General features: G+C 38.0%; 1 protein-coding gene across 1 annotated transcript in view; it reads right to left on the reverse strand.

Annotated features, from left to right (window-relative positions):
* Positions 1-435: 435 nt before the first annotated feature.
* Positions 436-27,201, reverse strand: part of LOC115411049 (probable G-protein coupled receptor 158) — a 127,312-nt gene continuing 100,546 nt past the window's right edge. Inside the window, 8 exon segments of the mRNA XM_030122994.1 lie at positions 436-4,497; positions 4,499-5,676; positions 5,679-6,129; positions 6,786-6,932; positions 7,120-7,225; positions 13,005-13,143; positions 15,303-15,541; positions 21,247-21,356. Of these exon segments, the coding sequence (XP_029978854.1) occupies positions 4,252-4,497; positions 4,499-5,676; positions 5,679-6,129; positions 6,786-6,932; positions 7,120-7,225; positions 13,005-13,143; positions 15,303-15,541; positions 21,247-21,356 (2,616 nt within the window). The 3' untranslated portion in view covers positions 436-4,251.

The following is a 27,201-nucleotide window of genomic DNA, read 5'->3' on the forward strand; positions in this document are numbered from 1 at the left end:
ATTTTACTTTTAAAATGCTTTTATTCTGCGTATATGCTGTGTTTTACTGATGGGTCATGTAAGACTGGCTTTAGGCCTAAAAAACTGAGAGTAAAATGTTCTAATATTAAAAATAATTGTTATTCTTGTGTTTTTCTGACAAACTGGAGACAGGCTCCACACTCACATCTGGATCAGAAACCATGGGTCGCAGAGTCCTGTACTAAAGTTTAAACCTGGCTCATGTGTAACCTTAACCCTAACCCTGAGGTGGGTCGCTGGTGACCAGGTGGATGTTAAAAGTTTACCAAATGGATTTAACTTTACTCAAATTCTCTTCATCATTTTGGAACCTGTATGAAAAAAACAGGAATATTTCAATTAAAAAAACATGAAATGAAATACATTTCCGACAAGAGCTGAATATAGAGGAGATTTTTCATAACCTAATATTGGCATGACTTAAAAAAACAAGGATTTACCTGTTGTCGTTACACCAGCAGCCAGGAATCCTCCTATAATGAGGGCCTGCATCTGCTACAGCGGTGCATATGATGGATGAGGCCGAACATCTGCCTCATAAATATCATATAGATCCATCAAAGCTTTATAATCAACCCGCGCACGGTGACGGTTCTTCTCTGACACCATTCCTAAAGGAGCTTATAAAGCAGAGGTGATGACAAAGCTGGCGCTGTAAGGCAAACACCCCGCCTGTGAAATATTTCCGACGAGCCCCACAGGTCAACGGTGGAGGCAATTTCTCAGTCGGAGGGGCAGATATAAGACACAGCGTCACTAAATCATGTTTATGGAGTCTCGCTGATAAAATCATGTTGGCATGTTAAACAAAACCAGATGACAGACTGTTTTTTTTTTTTTTTTTTTTTTTTTTTTTAAGGATCATCTGCACCGGAGAAACATTGCGGTTGAATCAAATGCAGGACATAGTAAAATTCTCACCGACAAGCACTGATTTTAATCACAATTAGTCAGGTCTCCTACAGAGACGTGGACGTTTTGTCATGAGGAGTTTGACAGCAATTACAGATAATTACAATCAGTGACAACATTCAGTGATACCATGTTTATCTCACAAGATACCGGAAAGCAGATGCTATATTGATACATAGTTTTTCCCACATGACTGCAATTATTGTCAGCTGCTGGACATTTATTATTTAGTAAAAGCCGGAAACTTGTTTTTGTGTTTTAATCCCAGGACGGTTAGTGTATGATGAGTATTTAGACATTTTGATACAAAACACTGAACAAATCAAAACCTTCAAAAGGTTTAGTAAGATTATTAAATCATTACCACGTTGCTAAGTCTAATTCTAACATGATTAGTGTCATTAATCAACTGGGCGTTAGTCTACATTGCAAAAAACTAGGAAACACATGCCTTGCACTACTGTTTACGCATTACAAAAACATAAAAAATGATGGCAGTAAAAGCTTTTTTAGTTACTGAAGTTTTAAAGGATAATTTAATACAACCTGGAATTTATTTTAGCAATTTTGGTCTTTGTTAATATTGGTTAGGATCTACTCTCCAAAGTATAGAATATTTAATGTATTAGATATCTGGAAACATGGTGAAATCCCTACAAAACAAATCACATGAAGTGAGAAAAACAAGCAGTCAAATAGTCCTGCACACTGTAAACAAAGTAGTAGTTTAGTCACATACTCTAATGTAGTCTGATTTAGGGGTGAAATGACTAAATTGTTCAAAATAGTTCTCAGGTGCCAGTTATTCACAACCATTTCAACCAAACCTGTCTTCATAAGTGGGGTTAGTGATAGGAACTTCCCATAGATAATAAGAAAATGTAGACATAGATATTTTTTGACACAAAAAGACACGGATGAGGTGGATGCAGGACAGAAAACCAACAAACTGACCAAATTTCAGCAGATTTTTGCATATTTTCCTGACAGTGTAAAACTTTTACCAGTTGCAGTGTCAATAAAAATTACATTCGTGGAACAGATTTCACACTGAGTAGTGGAAAACAGAACTGGCTTAGGCTGTTGTTATTTATTTCAGTCATAATCATTTCATCAGTTTTTCCGATCCAGCAACTGTAATAAATTTTGAGATGCTAGCGACTCTTGAGGAGGAAAATTAAAGTCCATGTCTACGGACTTTATGGTGAAAGGTAAGAATGGAAGTGTTGGATTTCAGATGTGCTGAAGTGTTTTCTCATCTCAGATACGGCCTGTCTGTTATTATTTTACATCATATTGGTGTATTTTAAAAGGTGTAGATGCAGTTCGTAGCCCCTGAACTTACATTGGTGTTCACTGTGATATTTCCATGATACAAAGGACTTACGCCGATGCTTTGAGGTCAGTTTCCAAGTCAGGACAGAACTACGAGACTTTTCTACAGATAAAAGAATTAGAAGTAAATGAAGGTAGATATGTTTTACACCCTGTTAAACCTGTTGTGGAGAAGTCAAACATGCTAACATGTCTTTCGTGAATGCAGTGTCAGTCGTCAACTAGATCACGTATAACAAGATAAAATGCCTGTTGTGCCCAATGCCATTTTGTTCCTGATTCAAACCAACGTCCTACGTCATCAGGCTGGAATTGGGTTGATAGTTGCTGTATTGTAGGAACGTTATGTCAGTCTGAGTAAGATTCCAAAACAAACTAGTAAGTTCAATTAATGAACATGCAAAGTGAAGAAAAAGAAGGATCTGATCCTAAACCCTAAAGCTGCAGATGTTACTGGACAGGATAAGTCTGACCACTTCCTGTTTCCTCTTCCTTAAAGTTTATATATGTATGTACGACTGTTTGACAGCTTGTTCTTTTTGCTTTGCAGTGATACCACCCAGTTTTCAAAGCAACAGTTTGTTGCTACATTGTACAGTTGTTAATAAGAACGAAGGCCAAAGCTAAAAGACAACTAATTATCCCTTATACAGCAGGTTGTATCAGTTCGTGGTAACCTGCTCACCTTTTACCATCTTTGTTTTTACTGAGACATTGGGAATGTAACGAAGGAAATAGGAGGGAAAGCACTACCAGACACACACATACAAGTACACAAACGAACAATTAATGCAAGTCAGCACAAAGATCCATGCTGGATTCTTAAACAAAGCTGATGCAAATTATTTCCTCAGTATTTCCTTAGTAGCCTAGTGCCTCAGTATGTCTCTATCCTCACTTTTACTTGTGTTCATAAAGTAAGAGCTGTTTTTCGTACGCATTTATGTTAATGTGGCTCTTACTGAATCTTTGCCACCCTGAATGAGCTGTATTGTATATATGATAGCTGGAAGGTCAGTGCCTCTGGCATTAAGAAAGGAAACTAAAAACAACATTAACATCTGTCAACACGTTAACTGTTTTAGTTGACAAATTTTTAGGGTCCATCTACTCTGGCTGTGCATGCTGTTTATATATTTCACCGTCACAAAATGCTGAAGGAAGCAATAGCTTCACTTCAGACTAATACAAGACAACGCTAGTTAGTTAGGCACATACAGTACATCTCTGCAGACTTGGAAGCCTTTTAATCTGCCAAGAACTACAATTAAATAGATCTAAAAATATAGAAAATAAATAAGAAAACGTCTAAGTTTAGACAATATGTGATGCGCTTTTTGATATCATGCCATGAGGTGTAAACTAAGAAGACAAAATGTACAAGAAGACCAGAATTTGTCCTGATCTTAATTTATGGAGCTGGCTAAAGTGCAATAGACTGATATCCTCTTCACGTCTGTGCCAAGATTCAGACACAAACTAATAAATTACAGCCTTGAGACTTAACATCATTCTTTGGCTTTCACCTATTTTGCAGTTCAACCTTTCCATCCATAATTCTTCCTCCTATACGTGATATATTTTACTATACATCCATTATTATCATGCCCCTATTTCCAAGAAGTGATGATGTTGATACAGAAAAAAATAAAATGTAATAACTGTTGGCTGCATATAATGTGATAAATGCAGATTAACATTGCTCATGAAGTGACAAGGCGAATTAAAAGTTGCATAATTAGTCTAAGATTTAACTTTTCCTGTAATAATCTGGAATGCTCATCATGTTTTTGTACATAGAATGTATTTTCAAAACAGGTAAAACAGGAACAAAACCTCAGAAAGGAAGGCAACTTGTGGAACTTGATCGATTTTTCTTCCAAGTCACCGTACTAATAGTAAAAGGTAATATTTGAGGGTTTCAAAGTGGAAAAAAAGCATACGTCAATAACTATAATTTCATTGGTCCGTTAAGGTTGAGTGTCATGCCTTCTTGCTTGATGTGCTATCCTCGAAGTCCCAGGGACAAACATCTGCCTTTTTTGCAGCACTTACAACCCCAGCTTTAGGATTTGGATTACTCTGTTTCACCACAGAAGGACTTTTGTCTGTGCCTTTTTTATCTGATGTATCCTCAAAGTCCCACGGACAGACTTCAGCCTGCTTTCCTTTGGCTGCTCCAACATTAGTGCTTTTCCTTTTTTCTACCACGGGCACCTCCTGTTGACCTCTCTACATCCCAGGGGCATACCTCAACCATTTTTTGCTGGCTCATGTGTTTCTCTGAAGATTTAATCTTGTCCTTAGCTTTTGTTCTGTTTTTCTCTTCATCAGCGTCTTTTGATTTCTCTTTCTCAACTGTTCTTGTTGAAAGGGTCCCCTTCTTTTTTGAAGGGGATTCCTTGCTTTTGGATACTTGAGATGGACTAGGTGTTCTCTCTGAATTTGGAGATATGGCAGTGCTGTCATAATCCCAAGGACAAACATCAACTTTTGCGGTTGGTAGTTGAAGGGAGCCCCTTACTTTGGATGTATCTGAAAGGGTATTTTTTCCTTTCCCATCCACCGGAGAAGTGCCTTTTAATTTTTTTGTTGTATCTGTTGAGCTTGTGAGCTCTGCAGTCTTTTGTGAATCTTCAAAGTCCCACGGACAAACCTCTGCCCGATGTGTTTTGGAGCTCTCTGCTGTTAAAGGAGGCTGTTGTATCTTAGAAAGTTGACTGGTTGGACTGGATATTTGTTGCTTTGATGCGTCTACTTGACCAGTTGGACTCTCACTCGTCTCCTCCCATGGACACACTTCTGCTCGAACTGCAGATGTTCTCTGAGTTTCTTTCGAATGGCTGACACTTGATGCAGACTGATCTGAACCTTTTTTCTTCTGCTGAGATTTGCTCGCCTTTGTGCCACCTCCGTGAACTGTTGTGGTTTCCTTTGGTGCTATGGATACATGCTTCTGGACCTTGTTTTCTGAAGGAGTGGGAATATCCTCCACTTCCCAGGGACATACCTCAGAGAGATCATAAAGATCCTTTCCCTTGACTGGATCAGAAGGAATTGCAGGTTGGCTTCCACTCACCTGTGGTTTGATGATCCCGCCTTTTGCCGTGCTCTGTTTGTACTCAACTGACTGGCTAATGATCATCTTCGGTTGGCTTTCACTCTCTGATTCTACACTGGCCTTTGCGTCTTTACTCTTTGGCTGACTCTTCTTATTGCTGTCGTCCGTGCTCTGGGTCTTTCCTGTCAAGCCTAAAGTCTTCTCTTTGGCACTGGCGATGACACTGAGGGACTTCTGAAGCATGGAGGCTCTGGGGTGAATCGGTTTCTTGTCTGCAGTGAGGTTATGTGCGCTTGCTGACTTGCATACCAAAGGAACTGACTCAGTGGATTCACTTGGGGCATTATGTTTTCATTGGACTTTCTTTTGACCAGCTTCTTTCCCATGAGTGTGTCCAGGAGGGACCCTTCAGCCGTCGTCACCTCGATCTTATCTGTTGCAGAGCTGTTGGAGTCTTCACTCTGGTCACGGACGTGATCATAGCTGCTGTGGGACTTCTTCAAGGAGAAAACATTATTCTTGAGTGTCTCCTCCTTTGCTGGCTTCCCTTGGTGTGATGGGTCAAAAGGATTCTTCTTCAACATGCAGATGCTGTTGCGATTGCTCCCGTGTTCCCCAGCCTCTTTGTCTTCGCGGCTGCATTGCCGATGTACCGATTCAGGAATTTCTGTGATGCGCCTCATCAGTGAACGACCCAACCCTTTCTTAGAGCTCCGTTTCTTCTGGAGATGAGGGTTGTTAGCCAGCATCTTCTTTCTCTTGTAAATCTCTAACTGGGAGTAGAGTTTTTTCAGCTCTTCCTTTACAGCCATAAAAGAAAAGACACAGAGAAAAAGCAAAACATCACTTGTTTAGAACAAATAATTGCATTTCTTTGGGCTTAAAAAAAGAATTTCTAATTAAAGCACGGTCATACAAAAGCAGACATTCTACTGCACAGAAATCATGCAGTACGAGTCCATCACATATGACTACATACAGTTGTTGCACTACGGAATATCACATGCTTTCTAAAAAGCAAAAAACAAAAAACAGGACAGTCTTGGACAGAATCAAATAAGGAAACGGTCGCGTTTTAATGTTAGGTCTGAAACAGCCTCAAAGCTTCAGTCTTAATTTTCTGGGTGCCCATCTGGTACAGTGCATGTAACATGGAGTCACCAAATAACATCAGTCCTTGTGGTAAATATGCCTTTAATGGACATAGACCCCAAACATTTTGGCAGAGAGACTTCTTCAGGACTAACAGACAAACGGAAATCTCTGCTCACGTTGGTACGTTTTTCCCAAAGACTGTCGCAAGATCTTACGCCACAGCCATTAATAGAACTGAGATGGCCCATTTCGTCTGGTGTCTGCAATAAAAAACTGCCATTGCTCAGTATTTTTGGAGGATTCAAAAGGCATCACCAGGTTATACAATGGAGAATAACAAGCAAAAGGTGACATTTCTTACCCTGATGTCCTCAGGGTCCAGACTGTGTTCGCTCCATGCTGATGTGATGCTGCTGTTAAGATACGACCCAGAGCGACCCATGTCCAACTCATCCTCATAGGCCTCAGACGCTATATCATCTCTCATGTGGGTGCCAGCAAACAAGAACTGGTGGATTGATTAGAAAAAAGAGCAAAAAATTACTACCGTTTCAGAAAGACTTCAACAACAATGGAGCTTGATTACTAAGATAATACAGCTTTGAAGCAAAATGTATTAATATGAGGATGACACTGTTGGCATTTTATCTAAAGTAAGTATATTTTGTACTTTCAGTGATGTAGAATGTGTTTACCTTAGGGATTAGCAGTAGTCCCAGTGTGACTGTCACTGTTAAGTGGGTGTGGGTGAAGAAGAGTAGTAGCATCCAGTCTGGATGCAGCTCAGGAGCAAGAGTGAACCTACAGGAATAAAAAATATATAAATAAATAAAAAATTTAAAATAACTATGAGAGACTAAAAGGAGGTCAGAATCATAAACTGAGAAGCAGAAGGAGAAAGCACAAGTGTAGGTGCACTGCAGTATGTTGACTAAATATTTGGTAACACTTCTTATCGGGGTACATATATTCACCATTAACTGAGCATACTGTCTATTTATGAGCCATTAAGGTCTTTAATTATGCCTCATTCTGCATGAGCATACTCTACAATAATGTAGAATTCCCTAATATGTAAAGAATCATTGTATAAATACATTATGTCATAGTTAGTGTCTGGTTCAAATCCTAGCACAATAAAGATGCATGAGTATGTACATATTTTATATATTGAATCTTTGTCAATATTTTCCTAATATGTCTAAATTAAGTTTTTCTAATCCATACTATGCTCCCATGTCTGCATTAAGGTCTTGCTCATAACTCATTGATCTGTAGTTTGACACTCATTAACTATTATTGAATTAGTTGAATAGAGCATGTTTATTACGAGCTCTCAAAACAGAACATATACTCTGGTGCTATTACAATCCTTTAAGATCTATACATAGCAAAGCATTTTAAGACTGAAATTCAGTACAAAACATTCCTTAGTGGACATATTAAGCAGAGAAAACTCTTAGTTAATGGTTAAGTAGTTACAGTCGTGTTGAATAAGGCTGAATAAGGCACTGACATATTTCTTCATGAGGACTAATAAAGATCCAGTATGTTATTAAAGGCATGCTAATAAGCAACAAGTTAGAGGTTCAATTGTAACTCTAGCTCTATCTAATTGCATTTCTAAGATGATGGCAGCAAGTGTTGTGCAGCTGCAGAAGTGCTGAAGAACATGGGAATGAATCTAAGTACTTTCAAGAAAAGTCCTGGTGTCCTCACATAAAAATCAGTGTATAAATCTATCATGGACGCTGGCAAATGAGATAGCTGCTAACTTAAAAAGGAATTAGCGAACATTAAAAACAACAGAACAGACACCAACACAAGCCCCATATAGACTCAGAAGCACAAGCAAATTTTACATGTTGTACCTTTAATAGTGAACGCATGCTCCCTAACTGTTACCAAACATTTTATTGCATTTATACGGGTTAAACAACAGAATGTAACCAGGATCAGTGATCAAGCTGTTGGATCTCTGCAGACACACAAAGTATTTTATGTTCTGTAATCCCGGCTCATGTTAATTTTATAGAACACGTGTTTCCTCGAACATGACAGCGAAATGTTAAATTCCAAATTCCTGTGAACTATGACTAACTTTATGCTGTGATATTCAGACACATGTTCTGAGTGCAGTAAACCTCTTTGATACAGATGGGCCCGGAGGAGACGCAGACCAGCAGATTTAATGTGTTTTCAGCCAAGGCAGATTTATATACTGTCTGTCTAGGCATCAGTTCAGCTGCTCAATTTAGGCTCATATAATGTTCCATTTGGACGACGCTTTTGCCAGCAAGGAGACTATTTCCCCTCGTACTCTGAACTGGTTTCAAAGTAAAAGTGTGACCTTAATTTGGTCTCAAGATTTGGCCTATTTATACATCACACGTTGATACACTGAGCTGACTGTGGTGAAAAAAAATGAGATAATTGCTGGCAGAAACAACAGAAGTTCCAGTCTTTAATTTAAAACAGGCTTTCAGCACAGTGAGACCTTGTGTGCGCTGAAATAAAATGAAGGCATGTCCTGTCAGATGCTAATTCAAACACCGGAGAGTCTCTGTCCCAGCAAATGTCATCTACCAGGCTCATTACATTGTTGAAGTTGGCAAATGGCTAATTAACGAACAGTTACTGTGGTAATAGCTGAGAGGCTGGAACGAAGGCAAAGGTCCAGAGTACGAAATGCCCCAAAGCTTTGAAGTTTTTTCCCTCCTTCGTGTTTGTGAGGGGGTTTCTGTGTAGATGAGGATTTAATAACCTTGGCATACTGTCTCCAATTTGCAGCCTGCAGTGTTTCACTGAAGCACTCCCCATCAGTCAAGCTTGAACCTCCAGCTATTCCATTCCCTTCATTTTCTCTCAGCATCCCACTTGCACCTGGACCTGTGAAAAACCTGATGACTATCACGGTGAACAAGAAAGTCTGAGCTCTAACTGGTCACCTTGGGATCAAATAGCAGGTTGCCTCAGTAACAGAAATGGACGTTGGATGCTTCTAACAAGCCTCAGTGTACAATGTGGTCTCTGGTGACAGCAGGTCAGAATCATCTTGCCACATCAGGCACCTGTTCCAATTTATTAAGGGTCTCTCTTGGCCATTTCTGCAGAGAAAAGCCTTGAAACAAGTGTAGAGTAGGTGTAGTGCTAGACTTGGACACAGTAATCACAAAGAACCAGATGATCAAATACACTTATAAAAAGTCCTCAACCTGCCTGACTATAGGTCGATGATAAACAATTATTAGTAATGGCTCCTAATGCAGATATTCACGCTGATTTGAAATAAAAGATATAAATCATTCTGACATGGTTCATTAGCAAATAATGTAATGGAGCTGAGTTCTCAATTAGGAGAACTCCAGCTAGGAAGGGCTCTGGCGGTGTCAGCTGAAACACCTCATTTATAAACTGCACAGTGCAGCCTTCTGACGTGTAGACCGGAGGGAGAGGGCAATTTCACTACAATAGAACCAACCCCCAGATGAACAGCGGGGTTGAGCTCCACACGGCCGCCTATACATGATGGAAATGAGACAATCTACTGGAGGACATAAACATCAAAATGACAACGGAGGAGAGCAGTCAAAAGCTATGATATAAATGCAGAGCTGGCAAAGTGGCAGCATTGCTATGTTGAAGAAGATGGGTTTGGTAGTAAATGTAATTGGAGCAAATGTTAGGTTTATTTTCTTTGGGGTATTAGATGAGGATCGTTCAGATAGGGCACTGATACTTACAACTGATACAACATTTACAGAGGAAATGTGATTTAGGCTTTATTTATCGTTACTGCTACTGATAAGAAAATGCATAGTTAGAGAAGGATCCCAGCGCTGGGCCACTGTGGGTCCTTCTGTGTGGGGTCTACATGTTCTCTGTGCGTCTGTGGGGGTTCTCTGTGGGTACTCCTACTTACTCCCACCGTCCAAAGCAGTGGCGATTTCTCATAGACTGCAAGGGAAGTTCAGCTTCCCCTAAAATTATGAAAATGAAATGGTCAAGTATGTACGGTTGTGTTGACGTTTCATTGCACATTGACATTCATCCATGCACTTCAATGGGACTGAGTGGAACAGTTTATTTCATTGCCTCAAAACTGGACGGTAATTGGATAAATGCCACGATGTTGTCCTGCCCCCAGACGCTCAGCATCTCTGGGGGTGAATGGAGCTGTGGGCAGAGCTCAGCCGGGCTGGACACCGGGCTTCCACGTGCTGACTGGAGGATCAGTCGAAAGGCTGAATCCCATTTGATTGACAGCTATTTTGAGATCTACTCCTCCACTTGACACAGTTCAGTTTAATACCATTGCGCATTCTGCTGTGAAATCGAGAGAAACCACTACCAAATTACTTGTTCATTTCTTGCACTGTAAATAAAACACACTCATTGTACTTCCTTGTTTCAATTTAACATAATTTCAATGTTTTCTTGTTTACTTGGTACGATAAGGTTTTCTTAAAAAGGAACGGAGGGCTGAATTTATGTTTAAATAACTTGACTTTTTTTTTTATGTAAGCCGACAACGAGCTTCCCCTCTCTGAAAGATGAGCAGCCGCCACTGGTCCAAAGACATGCGCCTTAATAGGTTAACTGGTCAGTAGGGCTGGGCGATTTGGAAAAAAATCATATCACAATAATTTTTTTCATATCAGACGATATTGATATGCAGTGTTTCTGTTGATAAGGTTTTGCCATGGCGCTGCGCTCAAAAAAAAATCCTTACCGTCACACTATACATTTCATACAAAACAATCATCACCATCACATTAGACTTATTATACAGTACATATGTATAATATATAATAGACCAGGACAAATGAAAGTTTGCAAAGCTTCAGGAGGTAGGGAAAAGATAAATGAGCGTTAAGTTTTAGTTTAACTTCCACGTGCGGCACAGTCTGACCGACCAAAACGCACACGCGCATTCCCCTGGTTGAACCGTGCGTGTGCACCCTCCAGCCGAACTGTGTGCGCGTTTCTGTTACTCATAAGTTAGTTGTGAAGACATGGGGAGAGAGATAGAGAGACATCATGGCACTTATGGAAAAGTCCCTCCGCTCTTACAATTATCCTCCCCTCCACTGTTACATATTATTCCCCTGTTTTATTCATCTCCTCCCAGCCCCCCATCTTAAGATTTCTTGACCCCGTCATAAAAGCATCTTAAGTTTCAGTTTCACTTTCTTCGGCTGTATAGTTTGCGTGTATTAGGTATTAGGTAGGCATGGACTGCGACCCCCCCCCCCCCCCCGATGTGGGTCTAGCATGATTGGTTTGGTGCGGCGCTACTTACTATGATTGGCTGTTCTTACTATTGTCAAAACATGGATGAATTAATTCTATTGAAATTGTATCGACTATATCTCATATTTCTATCGAGGAAAACTTACATCGCGATACATATTGTTATCATCTTATCGCCCAGCCTTACTGGTCAGTCTAAGTCTGTGTTCACACTACAAGAAAAAGTGACCCATATGTGACCACATGATTACACATGACTCTGATGGCATTTGTATAATAATGTGAGCAAAAAACCCCCAAAAAACAGATATCAGCAAAAATCAGAATCACCCGTAGGTGTGAATGCGACAGTGAATAGTTGTTCGTCTGTATATTCTCAGTACTGTGTTAAACTGGTGACATGTCTAGGGTTTACCAGCCATGACCCCTTCGAGAACTGAACGTTTCATAAAATGAATGAATGCAAGAATGAATGAAAAACACAGATGAAAAGTAGTTGCATCTGTCTGCTGTGTGTGACCTAAATAAATGTTTCATCTGCTATTGTGTTGCCATGTTTTTTTTTGTTTTTGAGTTTTGAACTGAAAATCAAACTATCTGCAGTCTGCTTCTCTTTTGTATTACAACAGTCCATGTCAAGAATTTTCTTTTTTAAATGATGTAGTCACAGAGGTTTATGACATTGCACCACCACTCAGTCATAACAGTCTGACAAAAGTACCATCCCTTGTGGTATCCTTGTTAAGTCTTGTGCCTTGAGGACATTTTGTGTTTGTAATTTGTTGTATTTTTTATGTGTAAGATATTACTTTTTTCTTTTCTTTTTAATCCATTAGGTATTTCATGGATTAAAATGGTAAAAATGAATTAATTAAATATTAATTGATTAAAAAAAATAGTTCATTCATTGTAAACATCAGGATTTAAGTTAAAAATAATAATATTTTTTGTGTAATCTTTTATTGACATTGATATTTTTGCCCCTACTGACATTATATGAAGTCAGGAAAAAGGGTTAAAAATGAATAAACTGTGAATTAATCCTCATCCATCGATCACATATTTTTAATCTCCTATTTTATATATAATTTTATCAGCAAAAAAAAGAATATTGTCAATATTTTAAAAGCTCCTTTGGTTAAAATATAATAATAATGACAGGTACAAAATATAAAAAGGATTTCAAATGGTAAAGTAAAAGTAAAAGCATGTTTCACTTGTACATGAGGAAAAGCTTTGAGAATGCTCCTGAATAATGCATTATGTGTGCCATTTCTGTGATATATGCCCACTAAGCAAGCATGATGAATGGGACCGGAGGATTTACCTGATGACATAAAATATCGCTGACAGTACAAGCTCATTGTGAACAGCGATCGCCATGTAGCGAGGTTCGTGAAAGGCCGACGGCACCGTCCTCACAGCGTAACACAGGTACACAGCCCAAAGCAGGAAGAGGAACTCAGCTGTGGAGCAAAAAGCACAAGGAGAGGGTAAACAGACTGGAGGCAGAGGAAGGGAAGGTGTTGCAAGCTAGTGAACAAGCTTTATGGGTCACAAAAAAAACAATGTGCACCAATACAGCTGTCAGGTCAAAGGTCAACACGCACATGAAGCAGGTGCAAAAGGCCGTATGAGTCCTGAAACTGCAGCTAAACACCCTTTTCTGCTCAAACTATCAAACTCATTTACAGCAGCGATGGTTGTATTCTCTGGACGCTAAACAAATCCCAATGCACCTCCATGGAAACGCTAATGTGGTAACACTTTATAATAAGTACACACTATGACGCATTAGTTAAGCATTAACAAATACTGTATTCATCATTTATAAAGCATATTTCTAACATGTATACTCATTAATATATGGTTTATAAGTACAGTTATAATGGTTTTACTCATTAATAATGAGAACATTAGTTATGGATTAACAAATACTGTATTCATCATTTATAAAGCATATTTTTGACATGAATACTCATTAATATATGGTTTATAAGCACAGTTGTAAATGTTCTACTAATCATTAATAAGCTCATCTACATTGTGCTTAATGATAGTATTTTCATACTTTATAAATTATGGATTCAGCATGTAAAAATATAGTATTGCATCACTTACAAACCAGTTATGATGTGCATTTATGCTCGCACATACACTATTCAGACATGTACTAATGGTTAGTGAATATTTTACTGGGTATTTTATACTAACTCACACATTTATTTTCCAATAGATGTCCTATAAACAGTTATTAATACAGGAATCCATTATTTCAGGTAGTTATAAAGCACTTACTACTCATTAATTAAGTATATGGTGTGAGCTCACCTAAAGTGTGGACTGTCTTTGCCATATAAAACATTTACAAATGAGATTTAAAGGTTGGCAATGCCTAAAGACTCACAAAAGTCTGAGTTATTCTAACAAAGGAAAGACAAAGCACATGGGATTATTAAAACAAACTGCATGATTGAATGATGAATGATTATGATTATGAATGATGAGTAAAACATTTATAGCTGTGCTTATAAACCATGTACTAATGAGTATTCATGTCAGAAATATGCTTTATAAAAAATGAATTCAGTATTTGTTAATGCTTAACTAATGCTTCATAGTGTGTATTTATTATAAAGTGTTACCACTAATGTGTCTGCGGTAGCTGGCACCAACAGCAATAAACACATCACTTTTTTTCCCCCATGAATACCAGTTGCCATTATTTTGACATATGTTTTGTCATGTGCTTGAACCGTCGGCCTGTGAATCATATCTATGTGACAATAGGGAACAGCAGCAGGCACTGATGCAACTCGCTCTAACAAGAGTAATTGGTCAGGGTTACATGAAGGTGTGTGAAGACCAAAACATCAACAATGTATTGTGACGATTAATATTTACCGCTCGAATCTAGGCTTTTTTTTTTCACGTTTTACGCAAAATGAATAAGTACAGTATTTTGCATTTAGATCACTGACCGCGTATGCAGCCAGGTGTGGATTTGTACATCTGAGAGATTTATCGCATCTGGGTGTTTATGTAATTTACGACCTGTGAGCATGTGACATCTAAGCTAACTTGCACATGCCATCTTTCAGCAACCTATTTTTACTCGCTAATAAACAAAAATGAAAATGTGCTCTCTCTGTGTTGTATCACAGTGTGTTTGCTCAGCGGGGGGGTTCCATCTGTTTTCCCAGAAGTCACAAAAGAACCGTGGTTCTTTCCCGCGAAACCTGAGTCAGCAGTCGTAAACAGCATGTAGATCTTTTCAGCTTGATATGTTGCTTCCCTCTGAGCATCTTGGATTTTTCATCTGTCTTTATCTGCCGCTGCCCCCCCCCCCATGTGCAACACAGGAATACATCCAAAAGTGTAGCACCACACAGGATTAATGTCTTCTTTTGGAAAATGTCAGCACATCGCCAACCTCATCACTCACTATCCCCTCATTGCTCATACTCTCTTTGAACCCAAAATTCTACCATGCCTGACAAATTATTCACTGATTCGTTGCCATGAATACCTCAAATAACCCATGTTTTCTCACTTTGCTGCACACGCATGTATGCAAATCTATTCACAACACCCTGTGGAGGTGGAGGTCAGTAGCAGGGCTTACCAACAGCCATCATGTAGTCCCAGCGATCCAGCAGGCACATGCTGAACTGCAGCCCATCGGGGGTGTAGCCCACATCGATGAGAGCCAACTTTCTGTCTGGGTTCTGACAGACGGCAGATGTCCAAGCCACAAGGAACCAGAGGACGATCAGCAGGATGATGCCCAGCAGACGCAACACTCGCCAGCTGGTCATATAGGGGATCCTCTGGGCTGTACGGGACAGGAATACCTTCAGCACCCTGTGGGGGGGGCGGGGGGACACATGAGAGTAGGGCTGTGTATTGGCAAGAATCTGGCGATACGATACAAATCACAATACAAGGATCACGATACGATATATCACAATATATCATGATACTGTTAAAAAGGCAATTTTTTTTGTTTGTTTCTTTTTTCTTTAAATGATTATTTCTTTGAAGAATTGAATTACACCCGAAATATGCACAAATACTAAGCACATTTTTTTTGATCAGAACAGGATCACAAAATTTTCCCGTTAAAATTTAAATTATATTTTACAGACATTACAGTTTAAGATCCTGCTCAAATGTTCATATTCTATTAGTTAATAACTAACATCATAACATTATTTTTGTGCAATCTCAACAAAGGAACTAACATCTCCCTCTCAGGCAGTTAAAAGTCCTTTTCGATCCTTCAAATAACCATTATTTAATAAAACATAAAACATAAACAATAAAGAAAAACCAAAACCAAAAATAAACCTCCACCATATCTGCATTTGAATAAATACATAAAATATCGATACAGTACTTTTTAATATCGACACAGTATCATGAAATGAAATATCGCGATATATTGCAGAACCGATATTTTCTTACATCCCTACATGAGAGGCCCACTTTGAGAACAGCACAGACACAAATGATCAGTAAAGACGCAACACTTGAGTTTCCATACAGGGTGGGGAAGCAAAATTTACAATGAACATTTAGTTGATTTTTCTCAGCAGGCACTACGTCAGTTGTTTTGAAACCAAACATATATTGATGTCATAATCATACCTAACACTATTATCCATACCTTTTCAGAAACTTTTGCCCATATGAGTAATCAGGAAAGCAAACGTCAAAGAGTGTGTGATTTGCTGAATGCACTCGTCACACCAAAAGAGATTTCAAAAATAGTTGGAGTGTCCATAAAGACTGTTTATAATGGAAAGAAGAGAATGACTATGAGCAAAACTATTACGAGAAAGTCTGGAAGATACTATTAAAGAAGAATGGGAGAAGTTGTCACCCCAATATTTGAGGAACACTTGTGCAAGTTTCAGGAAGCGTGTGAAGGCAGTTATTGAGAAAGAAGGAGGACACATAGAATAAAAACATTTTCTATTATGTAAATTTTCTTGTGGCAAATAAATTCTAATGACTTTCAATAAACTAATTGGTCATACACTGTCTTTCAATCCCTGCCTCAAAATATTGTAAATTTTGCTTCCCCGCCCTGTATAAGTTTACAGCAAAATACAGGGTGTCTCAGAAAAAAGTAGACCCTCAGAAAAAACAACATAAAACCAAAATGCAAAGACATTTTGAAAATCTGGTCATATGTGTTTATTGACCATGTGATTCTCCCTTGATTGACACCAGAGTCCTGGGTCAGTTTTCATGCTTCAGTCAACAACGCTAATTTGAATTGTGCAAAATAAAAGTATTTTGCGCATGGAAGTGTAAGGGTTAATATGAGATCTGTCGCCATGGATGACAAGATCCATTGGTCTTTCACTTGCATACGTTGTCATGCCTGCAGCCAGACGTTAGTCTGGTTTTGTCTGTCTTTTATGTTTGTTTGTCACTTCCTGTTTTATTTTGTTAAGTTTCCCCTCATGTGTCTTGTCTGTTGTCTTTACTTCCTGTTCCCTGATCGTTCTCACCTTTTACCTGATTACCTGTCTCCGCCCTGATTTGCTCCACCTGTGTCTAGTTGTCTTCCCTCCCTTTTGTGTATTTAAACCCTGTCTCTTCCCCCTGTCAGACGCCAGTTTGTTACTCTTGCAGTACTTACCAGCGTTCTGATCTTGTCTGTCTGTTTTGGATTCCTGTTTTTGACCCTTTTTTGCTTACCCGGTTTTTTGCCTACTGCCTACTCCCTGTCGGTTTTTCTGCCTCATCTGATTCCTGGTTCTGATCGCCTTGCCTGACTTTTGGTACGGGAGTTTTTGCCTTTCCCTTATGTCCTGTCGCCTGATTTATAGCTTACCTGTGTATGACCTGTTTCCGTCCCTGACCTCCCTTTGCTTTTCCCCAGTCGGGAAAAAGACCCCGCTAACCACACAGGAAGACGGGTTGTCGTTCTCGGTCCGGAGGACTGATTCGAAGAGGAAATTACCACCTATTATGCTCAAGATTTTGTCATTTATATTTTTCCTACACCTGTGTGTGACTAATAAATCTTTTGAACTTTACATCCTGACTCTGAGTTCTGCTTTTGGATTCTGTGCCTGTACTAGCGCCATTACATACGTAAAACAGGAAAAGAACTAGAAAAGCACCCGGAGAGTGCAGACCTCTGCCAAGGCAGATCAGTCCCCCCCCAAACACCCCCCTCTCCAATCACTACCAAAATTTAATTATTTGTTCCTTGTGCCAGTATCAATATTTCCTGAAGATTTCATCAAAATCCACATGTGACCAGATTTTCAAAATGTCTTTGCATTTTGGTGTTATGTTTTTTTTTGAGTCTACTTTTTTCTGATACACCCTGTATGGGCAGAAAGAAAATGCAAATAAAGCCTGATTTTATCATTGGGTTTGGAGTCAAAGAAATGGACTTTGTAGTGTTGTTTGAAGGTGGAAACTACTTCTTCTTCGGATGTGGAAACAGTCACAACTTATCTATCGCTGTTCTATCCCCTATTAAGCATGAAAAAAGCAAAAACCATCTTGAATGATTGTAAACACTTTTCGTAGAGAGTATTTCATTTTAAATATGTATTGCAAGTCACTGTGTTATTGTCTTGTAGTTGTTTTTATACAGCTTATATCTTTTTAGTCTTGACTGTATCTCTTAATCTTTTACACTTGTACTCTGAGACCTCTGCACAAGAATTCCTATGTACCTGAACAAGTGTACAAATGGCAGATAAACTTTATCGATCCATCTCGTGATGATTAAAGTCCAGGACCAAAACCATTCTGGACAAAGCTAAAGACTTTTCACACATCTACTGGTTATTGTTTTGTTACAATAAGGTTAAAGTAAATAAAGTTAGCAATAAAAATTAATGTAAAATGATTAAATATGTAACTAATTCATCTTATATTAGGCAAATTTAAGCTATTAATACATAATAACATTGACACTACTGATAAATGATTACTAAACATTAGTTAACTATTAATTAGCTGTTAGTGCATAATCTAATATCAAATAATGTACTCTTATTTTGTAATTGTTTTTGAACGCTTTGGATGCTTGTTTATTTTTTTTCATTTCTTCCATATTTTCCTAATCTGTTGTTACAATCATGATGTAAAATGATGAAAAATATGTTCCATCCTTCTGAGATCCAGCAATGCATTTTTGTCCTCTGTAGGGGACAAAAGTTCCACAGTTTTACTTAAAAAATGTCGTCCATTGCAAAGGACAAACAAACAAACAAACAAATAAATAAATATAGACAAATAATTTTAAAAATGCCTCTGAAAAAAACTGTTGCATTATGTAGTTTCCAATCAGGGCAATTGTTTAATGTAATAAAGCTAAAACTTTCACTTTCCTGGGTCTCAGGAGGATATTATACAGTTTTTTATAAACCTACAAATGCTGTCATAGTAAATGCTATTATGTGAACATGAATGTACAGTTTTTTTTCACGCTCTGGCACGAACACCTACAAATGCCACTCCATCAGAAACACAACATCGACTGCACCTAAACTCCCCAGAAAAATCTAAAACAAAAAGAAAGAAAGAAAAAGGGAGGTATGGATCATTTCAGATACCAGTGATGACTTTTTTTTTTTTTTTTCTTTAACTCAGTTGGAGCTGTTGGATGGATTTCTCATTCAGTTTAGAGAAACAAAAACTGTAAAGACCTGCCACTCATTACTATGCTCTTTTTTTTTTTTTTTTTAATTTTATTATTTTTTTATTATTTTAAATTATACATTTACACAAACTAGGGATGCACCGATACCACTTTTTTCCAGACCGAGTACGAGTATGAGTACTTACATTTGAGTACTTGCCAATACCGAGTACCAATACGAGTACTTAATAATCCCATTCCAGTTGTTAGTTTCTTTTGTAAACGTGCTTTATTGTCGTTGTCATTAGTCTGACTGGAAAAAAGTGCTGCTACTGACATTTAATGTGTTGGAATGAGCGTTTCTCAATTAATCCATCAGGGGGCGCCGCTCTGAATTAACCATACTGGAGAAATACCACGAAGAAGAGTAAAGTTTTTTGAGAAGAAGAAGAAGAAAGTCAGTAATAACAAACATGGAGACGACAGAGGCAAAACTTATGTGATACTAATATTGCAGCGTTTTCACTGGTAAGGTTTAAAAGCTTAGCTTCAGCAGGAAGAGAAAAGAGAAATGAGTGATAGGTTTTGTTTTCACTTCTGCTGGCGGTGGTCCGCACCGCTCCGTACTCCAGGTGGTATTCTCTGTCCCGGTACACATCCGCCAGCACCTGGAAAACTGATGGAATGTACGCAGAGGACGGACAGAACGCTGCGTCCGTATCTGTCTGTGTCTTTAACGTTACTGTCAGTCAACGTTACTTTTATCACCGTCATTTATTTTGAAAATCTCCACACTCTTCACACTCCACACACATTATTCCACCGCCGCGTACCTGCTGCACTGAACTGTGAATGTGACATGTCACCCGTAAGTGGTATCGGTGCATTTGTATCGAATATCTTTTACAAGTACGAATACGAGTACACACACTGAGTATCGGAGCCGATGCCCAATACTCGTATCGGTATCGGTGCATCCCTAACACAAACATGTACCTAGACATAAGGAACCACACAGACACAATATAAAACAAATTAAATAAAAATTATACAACAAACCTACAAACCCACTAAACACAAAAAAGAGAGAAAAAAACCCCACAACAACAAAAAAACAACAGTTTAACAGTATTATCACTGTTACTATGCTCTTTAAAATGATGTCGTTTTACATCCACAAACACAGAGTTCATAACAAAGGAATTAAAACCCACGCAGACACATGACCAGCCCTCGCTATTATTAGGCTCTGCCCTTCACGCACATTGATGAAGTGTCCACCATGCTCCCCACTAATGAGTCCCCCATCAAAAATTGATTTGTGCAATATGTTAACTTGCACCTCTAAGGGTTTACTTACTTTCTCACTCGCATTAACCACATCCTCTTAATCAGCATCTTCATTAGGTCTTTCTGACAGATTCACCTGACAAAAAGCCCCACAGATGAACAATTTCAAGTGCGTTACTTTAAAATACAGCGGACCCCAGCCTCATTATCATCCATTCAGGCCCTAAACCCCCCCCTCTCATCCTCTCCATATCCTCCAGCAGTCGTCTCTCAGTGAGCTGTAACTCTGCTCCTGCACACATTCGCTTCACTGTGGATGTCGATGCCAACTATCATTCAATACAACGTTATGTATGGAAATCATTTGAGGCCGAAGCACCCCGTGTTTCCTTAATTACTTTTATTTGGCAATTCTCTCTTCCACTTAATGAGGCAATGAATCCACCCCTTAATGTGTATCAGTGTAGTCCGGTGATGAAGTAGCAGAGAAACATGCTGTCTCGACACTTCATAAGGCTGTTACTTTTACAAGGAATTAAGATGTAAGATGCTGTGTAATTACATTTAAACAGGTCAATGTAATCCAATAGACGTTTCCGGGGATGGAGAATGATGTTGGACAATTGATTTTGGGCAGTTTGTGTGTGTGTGTGTGTATTACCTATACAATTTAAGACTCAGCGTCCCGTAGACTGTGGCGAAGCCCAGCATTCGAACCCATCGCAGCAGGATGCAGCGAAACACGCTCGGCTGGAAATAGAGAATCCCAACCTGCAAGAGGAAGGAAAAGTGATTTAAAAAAGGAGATTTCTACATAGCACAGGCTCATTAACGAAACAAAGCAAAACATAAATAAGAGAACCATCCAGCTGTGACTGTTTTCCATCTGATTGATAGTAGGCTTCTATAGTGTAAAGGGTGTAGATGTATTTAACTGTGAATTTAGCAAAATGGTGAATGAGTTATTGTGTTTTCATCCTCAGCAAGGCCATAAGAGTTATTGATTTTTCATTATAGTTTAGTTTTTAGTTTTGACTTTTTTTTTCTCTAATCCAGTTAGTTTTAATTAGTTTTTAGAGCAGGTTTGCTAGTTTTTATTAGTTTTCGTTATTTTCTAAATAGTTTTAGTTTAGTTTCAGTTTCTTTATATCTTTTATCTTCTTCACCGTCAAATTCAAATGAATCCCAGACAGGACTCTGCTGCTCTCTCCCAAATTTAGTCTCCATGTTTCCAGGTAGAGTTTGGACGAGAAGAAGTGACGAGAACTGACTAAATATCATATGGTGCCAGCAGTTAAGATTGCTTTAGGGAAATAAATCGATTTTATATCAATCCGACATTGACAAAGATAAAAACGAAGGGAATTTTATCCAGAATTTTTATACATTTTAGTTAGTTTTGTAAACACACAACACAGTTTCAGTTAGTTATCGTTTTTTTCTTTTAATTATAGTTTTTATTTATTTCAGTTAACGAAAATGTTTTTACGATTCTAGTTTTCGTCATTTCGTTAGTTTTTGTTAACGATAATAACCTTGATCCTCGGTGATTCAGTCAAGGTGGTGGAGAAATGTAAGTGCAGAAGCTGAATTTCTCTCAGTCCAAGTCACAATAATAAATACAGTTGCGGAAAAAATTATTAAACCACCCCTTGTTTTCTTCAGTTTCTTATTCATTTTAATGCCTGGTACAACTGAAGGTACATTTGTTTGGACAAATACAATGAAAACAACAAAAATAGCTCATAAGAGTTTTAATTCAGAGCTGGTATCTAGCCATTTTCCATGGTTTTCTTGATAAAAACCAAAATCACTTAATTTTTTTTTTTACATCAGTAGCTATGGGATTGTACTGCCAAAAACAGTGCTTTTAGGCATTCTATGTTTTCTTTTCTGTCTGTTTTAGTCACATGATACACACAGGAGTCAGTACTTGATTCCATAGCCATTGTTTTTGATGACTTTTGATGGTCTAATAATTTTCTCCACAACTGTATACAGATAGATGACCTGACCTAGCACAGTCACGTCTGATGGACTCTTTACCAGTGATTGGTATCTACACCTGTCAGTCATGTATTTATTATTATTATTATCTACAACAGGGGTCTCAAACACATTTTCTTTCAGGGGCCACATCCAGCCTGATTTGATCTCAAGTGGGCCAGACCAGTAAAATCATAACATAATAACCTATAAATAATGACAACTCCAAATTTTTGTCTTTCTTTTAGTGCAAAAAACCCCATTAAATTATGAAAATACTTACTTTAATAAACTATTCAAACAAAAAACATGTGAGTAACCTGAAAAAAACTGAAATTTCATAAGAAAAATAACAGCAGTTTTAATGATATTATGCCTCAACTTATCATTTCTACATGTGCATTATGGATCGGATCTACAAAGACACTGAACACTTAGTAACTGGCAGAAAATAGTTCAAATTGTGCTTCAGTTTCTTTAGACATTTCAGGCTGTTCGTATTTGTTCAGGTTGTTCACATTTTATTGTTACAGGATAGTTTGTAAATGTAAATATTTTCATAATTTAATGTTATTTTTTGCTCTAAAACAAAGACAAAAATTTGAAGTTGTCATTATTTATAGACATAATGTAATATTTTTTCAAATCAAACCAAGAAGAAAATATGGAGTCATTATTTCTTGTAGGTTACTATGCTATTATTTTACTGTACATCATATTGGTCTGTACGTGGAACCTGAACTAAAATGAGTTCGACAGCCTTGACTGTGGAATTTTTGCACTTTGCAAATTCATTCCATGGGCCGGATTGGAAATTTTGGCGGGCCGCATTTGGCCCCCGGGCCGCATGTTTGAGACCCCTGCTCTACAACGTTACAGAATACTATGAGGAGCCAAAACCTCCCATCCCCCACCTTTTTTTTGAATTACAATAAGATGAAAGGCAATCATAGCCATTTTGCTAAATCAGACCAAAAAACCATCAAGCACTGACTGTGTATGTAAATATTCAAAGGTGTTTGAGGGCGGAGCATAGTCAGTCACTCCTCTGTATCCAGACCAAGATCAGCAGATTCACCTAAATCATCAACAACAAGTGATGCCAGGCACATCAAACCCCACCCCTCGCACATATTGTAGCTTATTTTGGCATGGATCCAGCTGATATCATCATGTCTATGTGTGGGCTGATGTCATCATAGACATAGACAGCATAGACAAATTTTGGCCATTATAAGTAAATGGGAAAAGAAAAAAAATATTTTAAAAATTCATAAAAATTTTTAAGTTTTACCTACTTTTCCCAAAATCTAATCACATCTATTTTGGGTTACTGGCAATCTTTAAATTCAACTTGGTTTGAATTCAACCAAAAGTTTTGCCGCTAAAGTGCTAACCAACAAACAAAGAAAAAAACTAAACAAACCAAAATCAACACCCCTAGCCTTCCCTTCAGGGGGTGAGGAATTAATAAAAACACACTTACTCCATCCCCTAATTTGGACCAATAACTGATTATGGTATTAGCAGTATTTAAGCTCTGAGCATCAGTGGTGTTGGCTGATGATCCTCATTCTAATAAATGCTTCCTGTGTGAATGTGGAGTGTTTCTCATCCTACAGTGACCTTCAACATCTGCTCAGCAAAAACATGTCTGTCACATAAACCTCTTCCACCATTACAGTTCTGGTTCTGACAAACTGTTAGTCATTTTCAGATATGTCTGTTCCACCTTATTATTATTATTATTATTATTATTATTATTATTATTTATTCAAATTGAATTGAGGAAAATAATCAGAAGGTATATCGGTTACAACTAATTAACATTTATAGAATATTCTGGTATTAACCCTTTCATGCATTAATTATGAGAACCTTAGTTACAATTTTTTTCTTGAGTGCTTTTATTCCTCCATAGGAATGAAAAAAAACAATGTGATCAAGTTTTTTTTTTTTTTTTCATGGAGTTACAAAAATGTCCATGCATTTAATTTTTAAAATAAAGACACATGTTTAAAACCCAATATCAGAAAGTGACATGAAAACAATGAAATAAAATAAAATCTGATGTTTTCTCACATTTTAACCTATTCTAATGCTAGTTATTACTGTGTGTTACATGGAGATAATATGCAAAAAAAAAACAAAAAACTTTTTTTTTTCTAACAAATAATTGATTAATACTGAAACATGTTAGTGCAGATCAGGTTTATCAAGAACAGCAAAATTACTGTAATGGTAGGAATTACAGTGTATGAGATGATGCATAAGCGTCCACTGTGTTGGCTGATATGGAACTAAAACAACAAAACCCATGAATATATAAGAGAACAGCTGCAGAATAACTGTCCACTACAGTGACCACTATGCATGAAAGAGTTAATGTACATGTAGACCAGTGTTTTTCAACCTTGGGGTCGGGACCCCAGATGGAGTCACCTCAAATTCAAATGGGGTCGCCTGAAATTTCTAGTAATTGATAAAAAAATACAAACTAAAAAAAAAAAATCACTAATAAAAGTATGTGGTGAGTTGACAGAGACAATCACAATGCAATAAAGACGACAAACTGTGAAGCTGAAACTGAAGCACTGTGGTACTGTTTATCTGTCAAATGTTCATTGTGGTCAGTTTCAGATGCTGCAGCTCTTTCATAATTCATAGTTTGAGTTTTTGTTTGTTCAATATTAATTTGCAGCCTGGACTGACTGCACATATCCTGACCAAGGAAAATAAAATTCTCACTTTGTGCAGTAATCTACACCTGGCTTTTCTGCCTCCATCCATAATAATATACATTATATAGACTAAATGTCATCTAAAATTAACGTTTATTTGCAACATAGTATAGCAAACTATTATATAATCAGAAAGAAATTAATTTTAGCAAAAAAAAAAAATCAAAAGTCTCCGTTTTGAATGTCTGGGGTCACCAGAAATTTGTGATGTTAAAATGGGGTCATGAGCCAAAAAACGTTGGGAACCACTGATGTAGACTGTTACAACTGTTACAACACTTGCTCCAAGCATAAGAGTGATTTCAAGTTTCTGTGACACCATCAAACTGCCAGGAACTTTTAAGTGTTGCAGTGAAACATTAAAACAAAATTGCTTGAAAATAATCATGTAAATAATCTTGCGCATTTATCATCACCAAACTCTTAAATTGCAGGTTTTCATAACCAGAGGTAATGAGGGGGTTTTCTGATGCACCTTGTAAGTACAAGACAAAACTAGAAGCACTCGGAGAGCGCAGACCTCCGCCAAGGCTGATCAGTGGCCCCCCCCCCCGTGGGCCCCCCCACCCCCGATCACCACCAAAATTTAATCATTTCTTCCTTATCCCATTTCCAACAAACCCTGAAAATTTCATCCAAATCTGTCCATAATTTTTTGAGTTATGTTGCACACTAACGGACAGACAAACAAACAAACAAACAAACAAACAAACAAACAAACAAAGAAACAGACAAACAAACCCTGGCAAAAACATAACCTCCTTGGCGGAGGTAATAATAATGGATTAGATTTATATAGTGCTTTTCTATGAATGCATACTCAAAGTGTGTACAGTGGATCCATTATTCAGGATTTGGAGGCTTTGGAGGCGAGGAGGGTGAAGTGTCTTGCCCAAGGATGCAACAGCACATGACTAGGACAGAGCGGGATTCGAACTGCCAAACCTTTGGTTATTGGACGACCCACAGTTGTATTCCTGTTTTACAAAAGGTCTAATGGCAAAAGTTGACTCATATCCTTCCAGTTCTCTGCTCCACTGTCATAAATACATTACTACTGAAGCCAATGGTGTAATAGTGTTTTAAGTCTTACAAATACACCATTTTTATTTTTTTTTAACATGCAATTGTTGCATAATATAGCAATTAAGCAAGAAAGGCACTAGCATTCACTGTTTATGATGTCTCAGATGTGAGATTTAATGAAGAAAATGCTACAAAAGAGACAAAGACTAAGGACTTTGCTGCTCTGGTGCACTCCTGCTGATCTTAATACAAGTGTTACTTCTGTTAATTAAGTCACAGATCTTGGACACATGCAGCTCAAATGAAAACTACAAATCATCAAAAAGTTACAAGAAATACGACTGTAAACGGTGTCATTTTGTGACCATCCTTAGCATTAACTACAAGTCAAGTCTGTGAGGAACATGGAAATATTGCTCTCTAGAAAAAGAGAAGGATACCCGACCCGTGTTTCTACAAAGACCTACAAATGCACTGGAATGGTACCAATCCGAGCTGAGCGGAAACACTGATAGTCTTCCAAAGGCATAAAAAGGCGGCAAATGCACAGACAAACAAACAAACAAACAAAAGAGAAACAAACATCTGAGGCAACATAATTATCTGTCCGTTGCAGATGTGCAGCGATTTCCCCTGTGGGATTGTTAATGTTAATCGGATTAGCCGAGGCATTAATACGTTCCCTCAGGCAGCGGATGTGGATATATTCGCTCACTAGGTCTGAGTCAGTTAAGGGACACAGAGGACCCCATGGGAGAAAGGGTGGCCCACATCCTCATCTGCTCTGAGATGCTAGATGACCAAACACGGCAACTTCTGGCTTTGGAAAAGTTGACTCAGCTCTGCGATGGGAATTTGGTTTA

This window comes from Sphaeramia orbicularis, chromosome 20 (assembly GCF_902148855.1).
Source record: "Sphaeramia orbicularis chromosome 20, fSphaOr1.1, whole genome shotgun sequence".
NCBI classification, from domain to species: Eukaryota; Metazoa; Chordata; class Actinopteri; order Kurtiformes; family Apogonidae; genus Sphaeramia; species Sphaeramia orbicularis.